The sequence below is a fragment of the Eleutherodactylus coqui genome, chromosome 5 (genome assembly GCF_035609145.1).
Source record: "Eleutherodactylus coqui strain aEleCoq1 chromosome 5, aEleCoq1.hap1, whole genome shotgun sequence".
NCBI lineage: Eukaryota > Metazoa > Chordata > Amphibia > Anura > Eleutherodactylidae > Eleutherodactylus > Eleutherodactylus coqui.
In genome coordinates, this window is record NC_089841.1 from 248,070,345 (window position 1) to 248,085,967 (window position 15,623).

General features: G+C 47.9%; 1 protein-coding gene across 1 annotated transcript; it reads left to right on the plus strand.

Moving 5' to 3' along the window:
* The first annotated feature begins 1,353 nt into the window (after positions 1–1,353).
* Positions 1,354–13,264, plus strand: ZBTB5 (zinc finger and BTB domain containing 5). Its single transcript, XM_066604456.1, has 2 exons — positions 1,354–1,553; positions 10,778–13,264. Exon 2 carries the CDS (start codon positions 10,782–10,784, stop codon positions 12,810–12,812), a length of 2,031 nt encoding a protein of 676 aa, XP_066460553.1. The 5' UTR covers positions 1,354–1,553; positions 10,778–10,781; the 3' UTR covers positions 12,813–13,264.
* Positions 13,265–15,623: the final 2,359 nt, after the last annotated feature.

Genomic DNA, 15,623 nt, shown 5'->3' on the forward strand with positions numbered 1-15,623 from the left:
AGATAGTTGGGGGCTGTGGTGACTGCCTGCCGCTCCCGAATATGACGTATCCTACATTAATATAACGCGGCTGATGGTAGCAGTTTGCTACAGTATTCTCGATATCACTAATTTTATTCGTACATGAGCCATTATGAGTTGGAGCTGGAGTTAGGCCGACTTCACATGGGCTTAAGTCAATTAAGCGTGCCTTAGCGCAACATTTTGCGCTAAGAATGAGGCTTTTTAAAGTGCGTATCTGCGCCTTGTACCGCCCCTTTTCTGCCGTTCATTTGCAGGCGGCAAACATTCTCACCGATTGGAATGGCTAATGAGTTCCAGATGTGTTCTGTTTCCAGCACAATCACACAGTGTTTTACGCATTCCCTTGCGTATTGCACCCCCCCCCCCCCCCGCCCATTGACTTCTACTGGGAGCTTTGGTGCACAAATGCGCCTGAATATAGAACATGTTCTATCTCTTTTTGCACCGCCGCAATGCGTACACAAAATACCCACGAGAGCACGGAACTATTGAAATGTTTTGTTTTTTGCGCCCGTTTGCTCCTGCATTAGAATGCAATACCACAGTATTACAGTATACTAGATTACTTTATTCCGCCATCTGACGGGCAGGCTATCAAGCCACAGGCGCTGGTTAACAAGTGTATTCTTCAATGGCAGCCATGGCAACTGAACAGAACCCCATGTTCTCATCATGGTGTGGGGGAGGGTCATTTGGGACCCCAAACTGCGATCAAGGTATTTAAATGTCGCAGCATTTAAAGGGGCTAACAGCTGCGGTCAGCCCCGGGTATTGGCAAAATCACCCGTCACCTGTGTTGTATGCAGCGAAATTGAACACAGCTCCCCCTTCATGCAAACCCTGAACCTCCATAATGTAACATTAAAGGGTTAAAAAGTGCATCTAAAGCCACAGGTGAGTGCGATTTGTGTGTGTGTGTGTGTATATATATATGTGTGTGTGCCCTAAGAGGGTAGTCCTAGGCGGTGGGCGAGGGTTGCGGCGGGCGCTCTCCAGGAGCGTCTACTAGCCCCCTCTGCAGCTCTGCAGTGTCAGGATCAATAAGCTCCCGGCACTCCGCCCTCCGCACTGACCTGCTCTGCAGCATAAAGAATGAGAGCCGCTGACAGAAGGGGCGGGGCGACTACGGCAGGGAGGGCGTGGTCTGTCATTCCCTCTCACAATGAGCCCGTTGATAGGAGGAGGCGCGGCAGGGCGTCGCCGTCTCACCTGACGGCACTGTGTCGCTATGGTGAGCGCCTCCACCGCAGCTCCTTCTGTTCTCCCTCACAAGCGTGTAATCTCGCGAGAGCCGCGAGCGCACGGGAAGCAATCAGCGCTGAGCGCCGCGGCTGTCAGTGTGGAGGGGGAGGAGCCGGCGCTGTCTGCTAGCGCTGTGTCTGTCTGCTCTCTCCCTCCCGCCGCGGCTCTCTCGTCACGTCCGGTAGCCGGAGGTTGTGTAGGAGGCCGCGGCCGAGAGCATCAGCACCCGGGGGAGCCGTGAGACACAAAGAGGCCGGCGTGTGAGCGAGGCCACGGGCCTGAGACAGGTGAGCGGGGAGCCGGGTGACAGCTGGGCGGCCCCTCCCGCAGCCGTGTGTTTACATCCGTCCTGTGTCATCAGCCCCGTCCACGCTATGCACTGCCGTGGACGGGGTGCTGGAGGGCGGCTCAGCCTGAGCCTGAAGGGGGCAGTAGTGGGGTGGGCTGTCACACCGCTGAGGGCAGACGGTAGCGGAGCCGCCACGCTGGTGTCGTCCGCTGAGGGGAGCCTGGCGTGTAAAGTTTCCGTACGGTTTAATCTCGCCGTTATTTAGTAGCGTTTGACGAAAGCGCACGATTGATGTTATTCCGTCATATTTAACCCCTTAGTGACCTGTCTATATTTTTTTCTGTCACCTTAATGCCTCGTGCCCACGGCCGTGACGGATGCCGCTGGTTGAATATCGCTGTGCTACAGCGGAAGCATCGCGCGACGGCCGGCTTTACATTGACTACAGTGGAAGCCGGCTGAGCGTATTCCTGCGGTTTGTTTTGCGCTGCGGAAGTCCGCAGTGTGGACATTGAGCTGTTGGGTTCAACAGAACTTAACCCTTGGCAATCCAATTTTGGATTCAGGGTTTCCTAGGGGGTTTTCTCTTTCTGCCATTACACAATGGCGCCATCTGCTGGCTAGAGCCAGTACTGCGGTGTGGGACACGCTGAAGAGGCCCCCAACAACAGAGCGGCCAGGAATATACAGTAAGAATACCCTGCCGGACATCGTTTGACATCGGAGCTGTACAGCCTTCAATCAGAATGTCTTCAGACAGTGGATCGGAAAGGGTTAATAGCTGCGTGAAATGCGGCAGACATCCGGCCGTGGGCATTAGCCTTAAGGACCAAGCGGAAGTTATTGTTGCATCGTAAGAGCCGTGACTTGTTGGCCTGGACACATGAGGGCGGGTTTTTTTTGGGGGGAACGAGTTGTGTATTTTAATGGCGCCACTCCGGGGTACATATAGTGGGGGGATGGAGCGGCCAGAAAGTCTGCGGGTTTTTTTTTTGGTTTTTGTCTTGGCTATAACAGTATTTCCGGGCCGGGGTGAGCGCTGCCACACAGTTTATCTGCACGTTTTTCTTTTAGTTTTTACGGCTTTTGCACAATGAAAACAAGTTTTGTTTAAAAAAAACCACCCCCGTATTGGCGCCGCCGCGCTCTAAGACCCGTAATAACATCTTCATCGTTCCACGGCCGGCGCCCCGTGAGGCCCGTTGTGTGCGGGAAGAGCTGCAGTTTTTATCGGTACCGTTTTGGATGACTTTTTATTGTTTTTTTGTTTTTGGAGGCGAGCAGAAGAGACGATGTAACTCTGGCGCAGTATCTGAAACCGTTTTTCCGGCGTTCACCCTGTGAGGCGAGGAGCAGAACATCTTCTTCGTCTGGTCGTTCCGAGCGCCGTGATACTTATCAGCTGCTGCTTTTTCTCCTGGGTATTTCATCCACTTTAAAAAGTTTTTTTGTAGAGAAAAACGTTTTTTCTTTTATGCTGCAATTATTCTCCTTTTAAATTAAACTTTTATCGAATTTCTTTAATACAATTTTTTTTTCTCTCTTCAGCACCTAAAAGGGGTCTTGAAGATGCAATCGTTTGATCACTAGGATAGTACACTGCATTACTTATGTAGTGCATTCTACTAAGCCTATGACAGCAGCCTATTAGACTCTGCCGGAGGCGGGGCCTAATAGGCCGAGTTACATGGCAGATATGGAGACCTTTGTCAGGCTTTCAGCTGATATGGGAAGCATTGGTACGTGCGATCACACAGCAGAGCGCCGATGGGTGACAGAAGCATCCCCCGCCCCCTGTTATCTGCTTACATGCTGCTACTGATTGTGGCATGTAATGGGTTAAACTGCCAGGATCTGAGGTTTCTCCTGTTCTGGCTGTTGGAGCAGGAGCCCCGCTGTCAGTAGTCAGCCAATATATTGCCGTAAAAAGATGTCTGTACAGGTTTAAAGCCCATTAGTGGGGTCAGTAAGCGGGCGTTTTGTCCGTCACTGAGGGGTTAATAATGTTGAGGTCGGGTAGTAATTGTTGATATTTCACTGTTTGAGTTTGCTAGGAGAAAAAAGGGAAGTTGTATCTGTTACATTGTAATCGCTGACCAATCCCAGTAAAGTGACTGCAGCAAACACACTTCCATGGAAGGCCGGCGACGTTGTCAGGGGTTAAAGGGCCAATCGGCTATATAGTAAGTCAACTACCACTTGTTGGTCTTCAACTAATATACCGTGGTTATCGCTCGGCAGTTGTGATCAGGTTGTTGGTGGAGGTGGCTGCAGCATGAAATTGGCACCTTAATAAGGTCAGGGGGATATCAACGCCACAAGGGGCTGAAATAAAGGGAGTAAGTCATCAGAAAATTATTTATTTAAGTCCACTTAAAGGGGTTGTCTGGGGATTTCCTGTTGATGCTGTCCTCAGTAGTTGACCAGCCACGTTTGCAGCTTGGGATCCCCACCGATCAGCTGTATTTTGTGGATTGCTGTCATTGTGGATTGACCTGTAAGCGGACAGCTCTGTCCGTAGTGCAGTGGTCCGGATTGGTATTGCAGGTGCAGCATTACAGATGGAGCTGCCTGTGTACGGCTCCGATGTCCATGATGGCTAATAATGTGAATAATAATGGCATTGGCTGATCGTCAGCGATCCTATGTAGCCGACCCGTGTCGATCAACTATTAGTCGCGCAATACACGGAGAATATTTTCATGATTTCAATGGAGGTGTTCACATTTCCGCCTTTTGTGTTTTTGCACATCAAAGGTCCCCATAGAAGTCATTTGGGGGGGGGGGGGCAACTGTGCGCATCATACACAAGGCGATGCGTGAAACACTGCGCAATTGTGCAGGAAAAGGGAATCATTACCCATTTCAATCGGTGCGTTTGTTTGCCGTGCGCAATTGATCATACCCTGTGGGCGCAAAAAGTGCAGTAGCCTACACTGATGCGTGCGCAAACCAGCTTCCACAGAAACACTGTGGCTCACGCAAATACTCTAACGCTCATGTGAAGCCGGCCTTAGTGAGCGATCCTGAGGATAGCAAAGTTCTGGGAAACCCCTTTAATGTTCTCTGTTACTATCTATAGTTAAAGCAAAAAAGTAGTCTGACGCTTCCTTCCTGTACAGATCACTTCTCATCACCGCCAGGATTACAGTGAAGGATACCACCTATATATAGATAACCAAGGATCCACCATTCACAATATAAGGTCACAGCTCACCTCCTCCCCCTCCACATATGCTTAAAACACGTAAGTCATTGGACATCTCTAGACTTCAGGTTCTGTGGTCCACGAGGCTCCTGTAAAGCTGCTCCCATAATAGAATGAAAAACACCAAATGAGATAATAAAAACGGATAAGGAGAAAAGAACACCTCAGTATCTGCTTCTCGGAGATAAAAGCTGTATTCCGGCTGTTATGAGCAGAAGGGCTGCTTTGCTTCTGTTATATCAACTCTGATATGTGAAATTTTTTTATGAATCTATATCCTGGCAGGCTTCAAATGGCAACAGGATTTTGCAAATGGCGACAAGATTTTGCAGTTTTGCTGCCATTCGTGACTATCACTGCTGCTGGCTTTATGAAAATAAAAATTCTCCATTATACCTACTAGAAAACTTGGCAACTGGCGCAAATGCGGCCTGCCGAAGTGGAGCAATACACGAGGGGGCGATTCCGGGAAAACGCCATTACCTTCGTGTAGCCTGTGTGAGTCCGGCATTAATGTGATTATGGCTGAGGGGTGGGCTCTGAATGTGAATGACGGGGGATCTCTGAGCGAATACTGCAGACAGGCGGGAGCTTTGGTTGTGGTCTTTCTGCGGGGGAGGGGGAGATCTGGATGTGACCATCCTGCAGGGGAAGAACGATCTGTGGATGATTACATGAAATTGTTTTGGTGACACTTGATATAGTGCGTGTATTAGTGCCAAATTGTTCCTTGATGAGGCCGCCTACACACAAATGAGTCGGAGCCCGCAGCAGAACGTGGGCGGTGGCCACACATACCCTCTCTTTCTGTACTGTGGATGACTGCGGCAGCACACCGTTGATAATGTGCAGAATGTTTTTTTTTTTTTTGTTTTTTTTTTTAAATAATTGTTTTACCTGCGCCATCGCTTGGCGATGATCCCGCCTAGCGATGGCGGACTCATCCATCCGTGCAAATTCCACAGAAGGATGGAACGTGCTAGCAATTTCCGCGAGCGTATTTTAAATCGCATTGGCTCATTTTAGCGGCCGTGCAAATGTTCCATTTTTAACAATGTGTGCGGAATACCATGGATCATCCGCGCAGGTGACGGTCGCGGATTCTGCAATTCTAATCCGGTCGTGTGCAGACAGCCTAAATTGGGGCGTTTGACTTTTTGCACGATTATACCCCCCACATTTTTTTTTTTTTTCCGCCACCAGTCATTGTAGTCGCCATAAGTGTGACGGTTTGAACACCATTCTTATAATTGCAGCCACATGTACGGAGATGGCAGCCATGACCGCGGAGCGCAGCAAAAAATCAAGTGAACTACTTTTCCGTGGCTCACGCAATCATACGGGCTATTTTCACGCGAGATCCACTAAATAACAATATGGACGGAACTCGCCCGTGAAAATAACACATTGACTTCAATGACTTTAGTCACATGGGGGATTTTTCTCTCGTGCGTTTTTATACCCATGTGAGGCGGTTTTCTGGCAAAAATGCCTCCTATCACTTTAGTAAAGTAGCAATCCTCCGGCGCGGCTGACAGTCGGGACCCCCCCAAATGGAAACCATTCACGGTCATTAGTAACACTGACACCACTTTGGGTCTTTTCTGTTATATTTGGAGTACAGAATAACCTAGCCGGCTGTTATTCTCTAAAGGTAACGGAAACGAACTGAACCCTTGTAACACGAGCACCAAAGTCGTTGTTTCACTGATGTAAGTGAGTGGTTCCTTTACAGTTCTGTGATGGAATCCCCCTAATCTAATCACACAGTGTAGCAAGAAACGCTGTGTGAACCCTCCGTGGTCTGATCTCAGAGAAGTTACTGTAGCACAGATTGCTGAGATGTTAACGTTGGCTATGTTGGAGGTACCAGGACATGGAACATTGTGGCTGGCTGTGTATGGGGCTGTGTGGGTCAACATGTCTGCATCTCTGTCCACCTCTGAAAGGGCCTACAATGGGCCTGAGAACATCACAACTGGCCGTAGAACAAGGGAAGGAGGAGGTCTGGTGAATCACGTTTTCCTTTCCATCATGTGGACAGCAGGGTACGTTTATGTCACCTCCTTGGGAAAGCCATGGCAGCAGAATTTACTATGGGACGAGAACAAGCTGGTGGTGATAATATGAAGTCCTGGCCAATGTCCTGTTAGGAGTCCTTGGATTTTGGCTTTGCCGTGTACAATCTAACTAAATAGACCAAATATACCCATTCATGGCAGCGGTATCCCCTAATGGCAGTGGCCTCTTTCAGCAGGATAATGCACCCTACCACACTGCAGAATTGTGAAGAAATGATCCGAGGAACCTGGCATAGAGTTCAAGGTAGTGACTTGTCCTCCAAATGTTGGTCCCATCCAGCATCTGTGGAATGTGCTGCAACAACAAGCTCAATACATGGAGGCTCCAACGGTATTAGTGTAGTATGTCTCCACCGGAAGTATGGATTTGCGGAGCTGACCTACAGGTCACACCAAAAGCTGACAAAATCGCTCCCGAGTGGAGACTTGCTAGACTAATACCCAGTTCATCTCATGTGAAGCCTCATTTACACTGGACGAATGTCGGGCAAACGTGCTGTACAGGAGTAAGTATCGCTGGTTCGCTCAGCAGGAATGTGGGGTGGCTGGAGGAGATTTCTCTCCTCGCTCTCCCCCGTTCCTCCCCATTCACTTAACGTACTGACCGGCTGCTGTTTACACTAAGCGATCATCGTTCAGGATTTTATGCTGCATGCAGCGTTTTTTCTTCCAATAAAATACTGAGTAGCTGGGCGGAAACCGAACAGATCCCATTATAGGATGGATCTGTTCGGCCAGGGGATTCCTTTTCCTGCTCCCCAAACATAGCAGGAAAACAGAACCCCCAACTAAGATGTGAGGGCAGCCTTACCCACACAGGGTAGAAAAGCACAAACACTCAGAATATTTCTTAACCCCTTAGTGACGACCCCATTGCCTTTTTTACGTCCTGCCTAAGTGGGCTTTAATCCTAGAGGATTAAAGCCACATGGGCTGTGGACGTGACAGCTGTATCCTGTCGGCTCTCGGAGGTAGCAGACAACATGGAGCTGTCATGAGGGGCTGCGGGACCCCCCCCCCATCCCCTCCGGCAATGCGATTGCCGATCAAAATAAAGTAAAGAAAGTTTTCAAAAAGTTAAAGATTCAGCTGCCCTGATGGATCGGATCCATCAGAGCAGCTGAGCATAATCACCCTGGTCCTCTGTGATGTCCGGCGGTGATCTCGTCCTCTGGGACCTGACGACGCTTTAAAGGTTAAAGAAAATACCCTGGTCCTTCGTGATGTCCCGATCAGGACCTGCCGCGGGAGAGCCCAGCAAATTTAAAATCGGCCTGCACCCGCTGTCAAAGATAGCGGAGTTCTCGTAGATGTCACCGCGACGGCTATATGCGGTTCTCGGTCACATGATCGGATAACGGTGATCATATAAAGTTAAAAATAAGTCAAAATAAAAAGTTAAAGTTTCATCTCCCCTTACGGATCATATCTGTAAGGGGAGATGAAATGACATACCTAAGGTCCCCGGATTTGTCCCACAATGGGATCTTTATCGGCGGACCTGACCCCAGCTTCTGCGCATGTGCAAAAGTCAAGGATTGCCAGGAATTTTAAAATCTCCCTGTTCCTGACTGACGAAGGTAGCCGAAAGCCTGGAGATGTCACGGTGAGCAGTTTCTGAACACGGGATCCTCGTTATCCAATGGTTAATGGCGATCACGTAAAAGTAAAAATAAAGTTGAAGTTTCATCTGCGATCGGTAAGAGGAGATAAAACTTCTTACCGGAGGCCTCCTACTCCACGGACCTCACCCGGATTCTGCGCATGTGACCGTCGGCAAAATGCTGGACACATTTGCAGGAGCTGGGGAGCCTGGGAAATTTAAAATCTCCTTGCTCCTGGCTACGAACTGTCACCAAGAGCCTGGAGCAGCAACCTCATAGAGCGGTCCCCGGTCACATGATAAAAAGGTAGCGATCTACAATTAGGCCGGTCTCATACGACGGGATAGGCATTACGGATTCCGCATGTGTCTGATCCGCGGTAATACGCAGATCAATGAAATGCATTGGCTTACACAATTCCGCTCACATTGGCGGGTTTGAATTACGTAATCCACTCGCAGAAAGCAGAACGCAGCATGTTCTATTTTACCGCTGATATCCGCCACATAGAACCCATTGTACTCTATGGTGGTGGATATACCCGCAGCCCATACGCTACTACATTGTGTACAGGTTGCGGGTACCCGTGTCATCGCTAAGCGACAGTGCGCCCGTGTGAGTAGGCAGTTATGCGCAGTACATTACGTGGCCGTACGCAGCGCCACGGCCGGGCTCACAGCTGGGATCCACTGCGGGCTTCCACAAGCGGATTCCACATACGGCCGTGTGAGCCCGGCGTTATTCAGACCGCTACCTGTAATAAGTAATTTACAAGAAGCCCCGGGAACGTTCGCCTTCATGCAGTTCAAGGAGCAGCTTGTTGAGCGCCTTCTGTGTGAGACCCCCGCACCTCAGCTGGCTTACGAAGCCCCACAGAGCGCCACTTTTTACGCCCTATTCCTGACGCTGGGGTCAAGAAATACCCCCCCAAAAAAAGCATGGGAGGAGGGGGGATAACCGGTTTTATTGCCCCATGTACCCATCCCAACCAGCCTCTGGAATTACCCGTCTACGGACAAACCACACAGTTCACATTATTACTTTTATCTAAGATTCAGGGAACGTCAAAAAGTGCGCAGGGGGGCAGGATTATTTTAGGGAGTCAATGTTTTGACTGCTTGATAGCTTAGTGTAAACGCAGGCAGCGATCGGCATTCAAACCCCAACAATCCAGCTATTGTTTGAGCGATAATTGTTCCGTGTAAAAGCGCCTTAATATAATTCTGTCACCAGAACTGCTTAAAATGAAGTATTTACAGTCTGCTAGCGCGCTACGTGGGTTTATAAGTGAATTTGGGGTTTGGTTTTTTTAACGTTTCTCCTGTAAGTAACGCGTGGTTGAAAAATGCGATGCAAAGACAAATGAAAGCGTTTTTAGAAATTGCACCAATCTGAGGAGATAAAATGCAAAACGGGCAGTTATGTTTCACTGAGCCATAGGCCAGCTTCACACGGGTGAGCAAATTGTGCGAGATTTGTGTGATGAGACGCACAAATATGACCCCCATTGTTTTAAATAGGGTCATCCCGCATGGAACCACAATGCGATGTGGGAAGCAAATTGCAGCACGTTTTATCTTTCTGCATGATCTCGTATTGTAGCGCCCATTGGTGTCAATACAGCAGCAGTGCATTGAAAGCAATGGGAGAGACTCTGCGATTCTCTGCCGCGGCGGTGACGGCCACACTGGAGGCTCCCCGCATCCCCCAAAGCAATGCGAGCTGTTTTCATGTGAAACCAGCTGCATATCCCTCTGTTTTTTTCCATGGTGATGAGCATGATATGGGGGCGGAGTTCACGACCCCCATATTGCGCTCACCTATCTGAAGTTAGCTTAGGGCGGTTTCACACTTGCCCTGGGGATTCTGCTTTCCTGTTCCATTCGAGGCGCATGAAAGGGGAATCCCTGCAGCCAAACAGCTCGGTCTCTGGATGGAACCAAACAGCGCCGGATGGACCCCATTGGCTATAATGGGGTTCGCCCAGCTTGGCCGGCTTTTGGATGGAAGAAGCATTGCGTGCAGCGCCTTTCCTTATAGTACTTATAGCCACATTTGTGACGGAACTTCCGGCAGGTGTGAAACCAACCTTACTGCTCCTCTGTTTTTGGGATTAATGGGGAACATGTGATAGTAAATCTGATTTATCCAAAACTCGAGTCACACGTTAAACTTAAAATATGGGGCAGAGTTCTCGTCGAAGCCTTATTATGTGATGACACCTTTATGTAAAGTAAGCTTTCACCTGCGCTGGGGCGTCTTCTCTGACCCGCTCCTCACCGTGCACGAAGCTTCGTTACTTACTGACTTTGCCTTTCTTTCTTTCTAGGACCATGGATTTTCCTGGACATTTCGAACAAACATTTCAGCAGCTCAATTACCAACGTCTCCAAGGCCAACTTTGTGACTGCGTAATCGTGGTGGGCAGCAGACACTTTAAAGCCCATCGCTCTGTGTTGGCCGCATGCAGTACTCATTTCCGTGCTCTCTTCACCGTGGCGGAGGGTGACCAGAGCATGAACATGATCCAGCTGGACAGCGAGGTGGTCACCTCCGAGGCCTTTGCCGCTCTGATTGATATGATGTACACATCCACTCTTATGCTTGGAGAGAGCAACGTGATGGATGTCCTGCTGGCAGCGTCTCACCTTCACCTGAATGCGGTGGTGAAAGCGTGCAAGCATTACCTCACTACAAGGACATTGCCCATATCTTCTCCAAACGAGAGATCTCAGGAGCAAAGTGCAAGAATGCAGAGGTCTTTCATGCTCCAACAACTGGGATTGAGCATAGTTAGCTCGGCCTTAAATTCCAATCCAGGTAGTGAAGAGCAATCCCAGCAGCAACAGAATTCAATGAACTCCTCCGTTCGAAACGCTATGGTGGAGCAGAGGGCCACCTTTCCCATAAGGAGGTTGCATAAAAGAAAGCAATCTTCCGAAGAAAGGGCTAGACGTATGAGGACCTCCATTGAAGAATGCCTCATAACAGATGTTACCAATGAAAGTGTACAGTCCATGGTCAATTCTCGGGAAGAATATTTTTCTCCCGATTCTATCAAAATGTCAGACAACATCAAATCTGATTCTGCCCCTGACCACCAGGAGGATGGCGGCATCATATTTGACCAGGCCTACAGTAATCAAGAAGACACGCAAGTGCCCAGTCAGTCTGACAACGGTGGGGAAAATATTATTTCAATGGCATCCCAGACGACGCCTATCGAAACCGGCTACAGTCAAGGGTCGTCTTGCGATAAGACCATGTATACGTCAGAAACTCACAATATTACGTTGGACGGAAAAGACCACATGAGAGTTATCGTTAAATCGGAGCCTTTGAGCTCCCCAGAACCCCAAGATGAGGTAAGCGATGTCACATCCCAAGCGGAGGGAAGTGAACCGGTCGAAGTAGAAGGTGTCGCAAGTGGGGAAAAGATCGAACTGAGCCCAGAAAGCAGTGACCGCAGTTTTTCGGACCCTCAGTCTAGCACCGACCGGGTGGGAGATATTCATATTTTAGATGTTTCGGCCACCCTAGAGCACAAATCTTCTTATAGCATTTCTAATTTTCTAAATAAGAACAGAAATGGAAACCTTAGCTTAAGTCAAAACAGCGATGATAACATTCCCAATACAACCAGTGATTGTAGAATGGATGGAGAGGTGTCCTACCTGGTCAGCCCCGAGTCCGGACCCAGTGGCCATTCTTCTAATGTAATGTCTCACATGGATAATCCTTTCGGAGATGGCCCGGATTCTCATTTTGCTCGTCCTATGCAGGATGTAATGTCTTTACCTTGTGTTCAGTCTTCTAACTACCGTGGAAACGACCCATTTGGAATGGATTTCCCAAGGTCGGGGTTGGGACTTCACTCTATGTCAAGATCCATCATGGGAAATGTCAGGGGCCGCGCTTTTAACTTTCCAAATTATCGCCGAATTGCCCCCAAAATGCCTATTGTAACCTCAGTCCGGAGCACTCAGCTACAGGATAACACTTCTAACTCGCAACTAATGATGAACGGGTCAAACTCTTCGTACGACAATGGGAACACGTCTCAACAGGGTCCACCACAGTTGACGAGGGCTTCTGCAGACGTGCTTTCCAAGTGCAAGAAGGCGCTGTCCGAGCATAATGTGCTAGTGGTGGAGGGCGCCCGAAAATATGCTTGTAAAATATGTTGTAAAACCTTCCTGACTCTAACAGACTGTAAAAAGCACATCCGAGTACATACTGGCGAGAAACCTTACGCCTGCCTGAAATGCGGGAAGCGGTTCAGTCAGTCCAGCCATTTATATAAGCATTCCAAAACTACTTGCCTCAGGTGGCAAAACAGTAATCTGCCCACAACGTTGCTTTAACTTTAGCATCACTTCTCCAAAAACTCTCCAAGACCAATTGATATAATGTTGTGTGATGTAGCAGCATCTCCTTGTACTTAACTCAAGTAGGAAGACTCAGCGTGTGTCGTGGATGAAAAGCAAATGACTTTTGGATCTGGTCTTGGAAGGAGGGGGGGGGGGGGGGCGTACCTACGGATAGGGGTTCAACCTCTGATGTTTTGAGGTGCAAGTTACTTCATTTGTTTTATGTATGTTTATGTAAAATGCTAACTAAATACTAACATACTGTTTTACCAGACATTTCTGTACAACCGTGTAAACATATAATGAAGCGAAATGCATTTTTAGCCATTTTTGGTAAGTATTGTTTCCTTCCTTCAAGTAACTTATTGAAAACAAAAGATTTTCAATTGAAAACAATATTTAAAACTTGCCAATAAAGGATCTCCATTGCCAGTGTTCTTGTTTTACAGGTGTGCAATGTGGCTTCTGTATCTTCTGCTGGCTACACACGTATCTTATGGTCTAACTTATGGGGAAAAAAATTATATACTTTGTATAAATACGGTTACAATGAGACCTTTAAACCCTTTTTGCTCCTTAAAGGGGTTGTCCTGCCAAAGCAAGTTATCCCCTATCCAGGGGCAAGCCAAGCGGGTGAACCCCTAACTGATCAGCAATCTATATTCCCTGTTCTGGGGATAGGGCATAACTTGCTTCGGTGGGGCAAGCCCTTTAAAGCTCGAATATGCTGTCCAAACTGCAGGCAGGATGATTGAGCTGACGGAATATAGTTTTATGGGGAAGGATTCAGTATAACTTGTCTTTTATTCATTTCGGTCTCTGCTCATTTTGAGCTTCAGTCCAATGGGCGGAGCTATTAGTGAGACAGCGGTGTCTGACTGTACATAAAGAGGTTGCTGTCACTGATAGGACCGCCCATCGGACTGTTCAGCTCAGAATGAGCAGCGATATATAGTTTTATTTTATTCATTTATATTACGGAGGGTGTTTGTGTACTTTAATACAGCCCATAAACTGCAGCCATAGTATTGCCATTTATAACTGGGACGACCTGGGACCAGTGTCAGATACTAAAAGAATACGTATGTGAAAATGTATTTTCATTGCTTTGATTTCGATTGCTAGCTTGACTTCTATAAATTCTTCAAAGTCAACTTCATTGCTCCTGGTCGGGTCAGTTCAAAAATGTGTGGGCTGTGATTGGATCATGAGCGCCACATGCTTAGCTAATCAGAGCCGGCGCTTGATCATTCACAGCCATTCACTGAATGGCTGTGATTGGTTCATCGAGCGCCGGCTGTGATTGGCTAAAGTGGTCATTGAGAAATCAGAGGCTCCACCCATGAAGGGGCGTGCATCAGCTAAAACAGACCCTGTTTTAAGAATGATATCAACCTGATCACCCCATAGTCATAGAAATCAATACAATTTCCCTCCCCCCAACTGCCTGGGGGTGGGGGGAAGAATTGTTAAAACCATGTGGGACCTCGCCCCAGCTTCAGAGCGTTGCAGGAAAAGCTTAATGTTGGATGAGGTCCGGCACTGGATTGGAAAGGGTTAAACTTCATTTTGGCAAGAAAAGATTTCCAAGTCCTCCAAATATGACAATTACATTTCTCCTGGGTACTATTATACTTGTGTTGAGGATGCAGCTCCGCCTTCTACTTCATTGGAATTGTAGATGAGGGACTATTTTATGATGTATGGAACTTTTTCTTAAAAGGCCTTATGGCTGCTGGAGGAGCTGAAAGTGGGAAAAAAGGTAAGGTAACCCTGGAATATTCTGGATGCCTGCATTGATATTAATAAAGTACGGTCTCAGTGTAATGCAAGTCACAATGACAGAGACACACGTGGCCTTCAATCCCCCCTCAGGTACGTACAATTATCACACATTTCGGGCATACAATCCTGTAGATCTGCCATAATCCTCTAGGATATAATACCCCTTTAGGAACGGGATATGATTAGCTTTGTATGCCATATGAGATAATGTACCTGCTACTGTAAGTGATAAAACTAGCCATGGAAAAGGCGACACACTGCTTACTTTGCGCCGAACTTGAAAAAAAAGTCACTGTTCTCCTTGTTGAAAATAAAAGCCAGTTTGTTTATATTTACATTCCTGGTTCTCTTAAAGGGGTTTCCCAACGATCTATCCACAGGATAAGTCTGGGACTATGATCAAACATTTGTTGGCCAGTGTACAGAGCAGGAAGCAGATGCCTCTGTCCATCGTGCAGTGGCCCAGTGTGGTATTGCAGGCATGGCTCCATTTGATGTCAGTGAGAGCTCTGCCTACAATAACAGTGCATGAAGCTAAACCGCTTCCTGTTCTGTACACGGTGACAGCAGCGTGGCATACAGCTGGGGCCCAGACCCCCGCCAATCAGCTACTGATGTCCTATCCTGTGGCTAGGTAATTGTTTAAAGGGTTAACCAGCTATTAGTAAACATGTACATTAGTACATTCCCTTTTAAAAACAACTGCAACTACTTGAGATTCTATTAATGGAGACCCCCCAAAGGAAAAGTGTTCCTGTATTCAACTACCAGAGTACATAACCATTTCTGTCCATTTATATGGTGTATAGATTCTCCACTGGAGCTTCATGTATTACCAACTCATCCCATCTGACCACTTTCCTGTGAGTTAATACTGGGTAAAAGGAACCTGCCACAACCAATGAGACCCATAAACTAAATTATGTGGCTCAAAGGTCGGAATGGGGTGAGCCGGTTTAAACTCACTGGGCCCCCAGTTCCGTGCCCGGACTCTTTAGTCCACTCGCCCATTCATCTCTA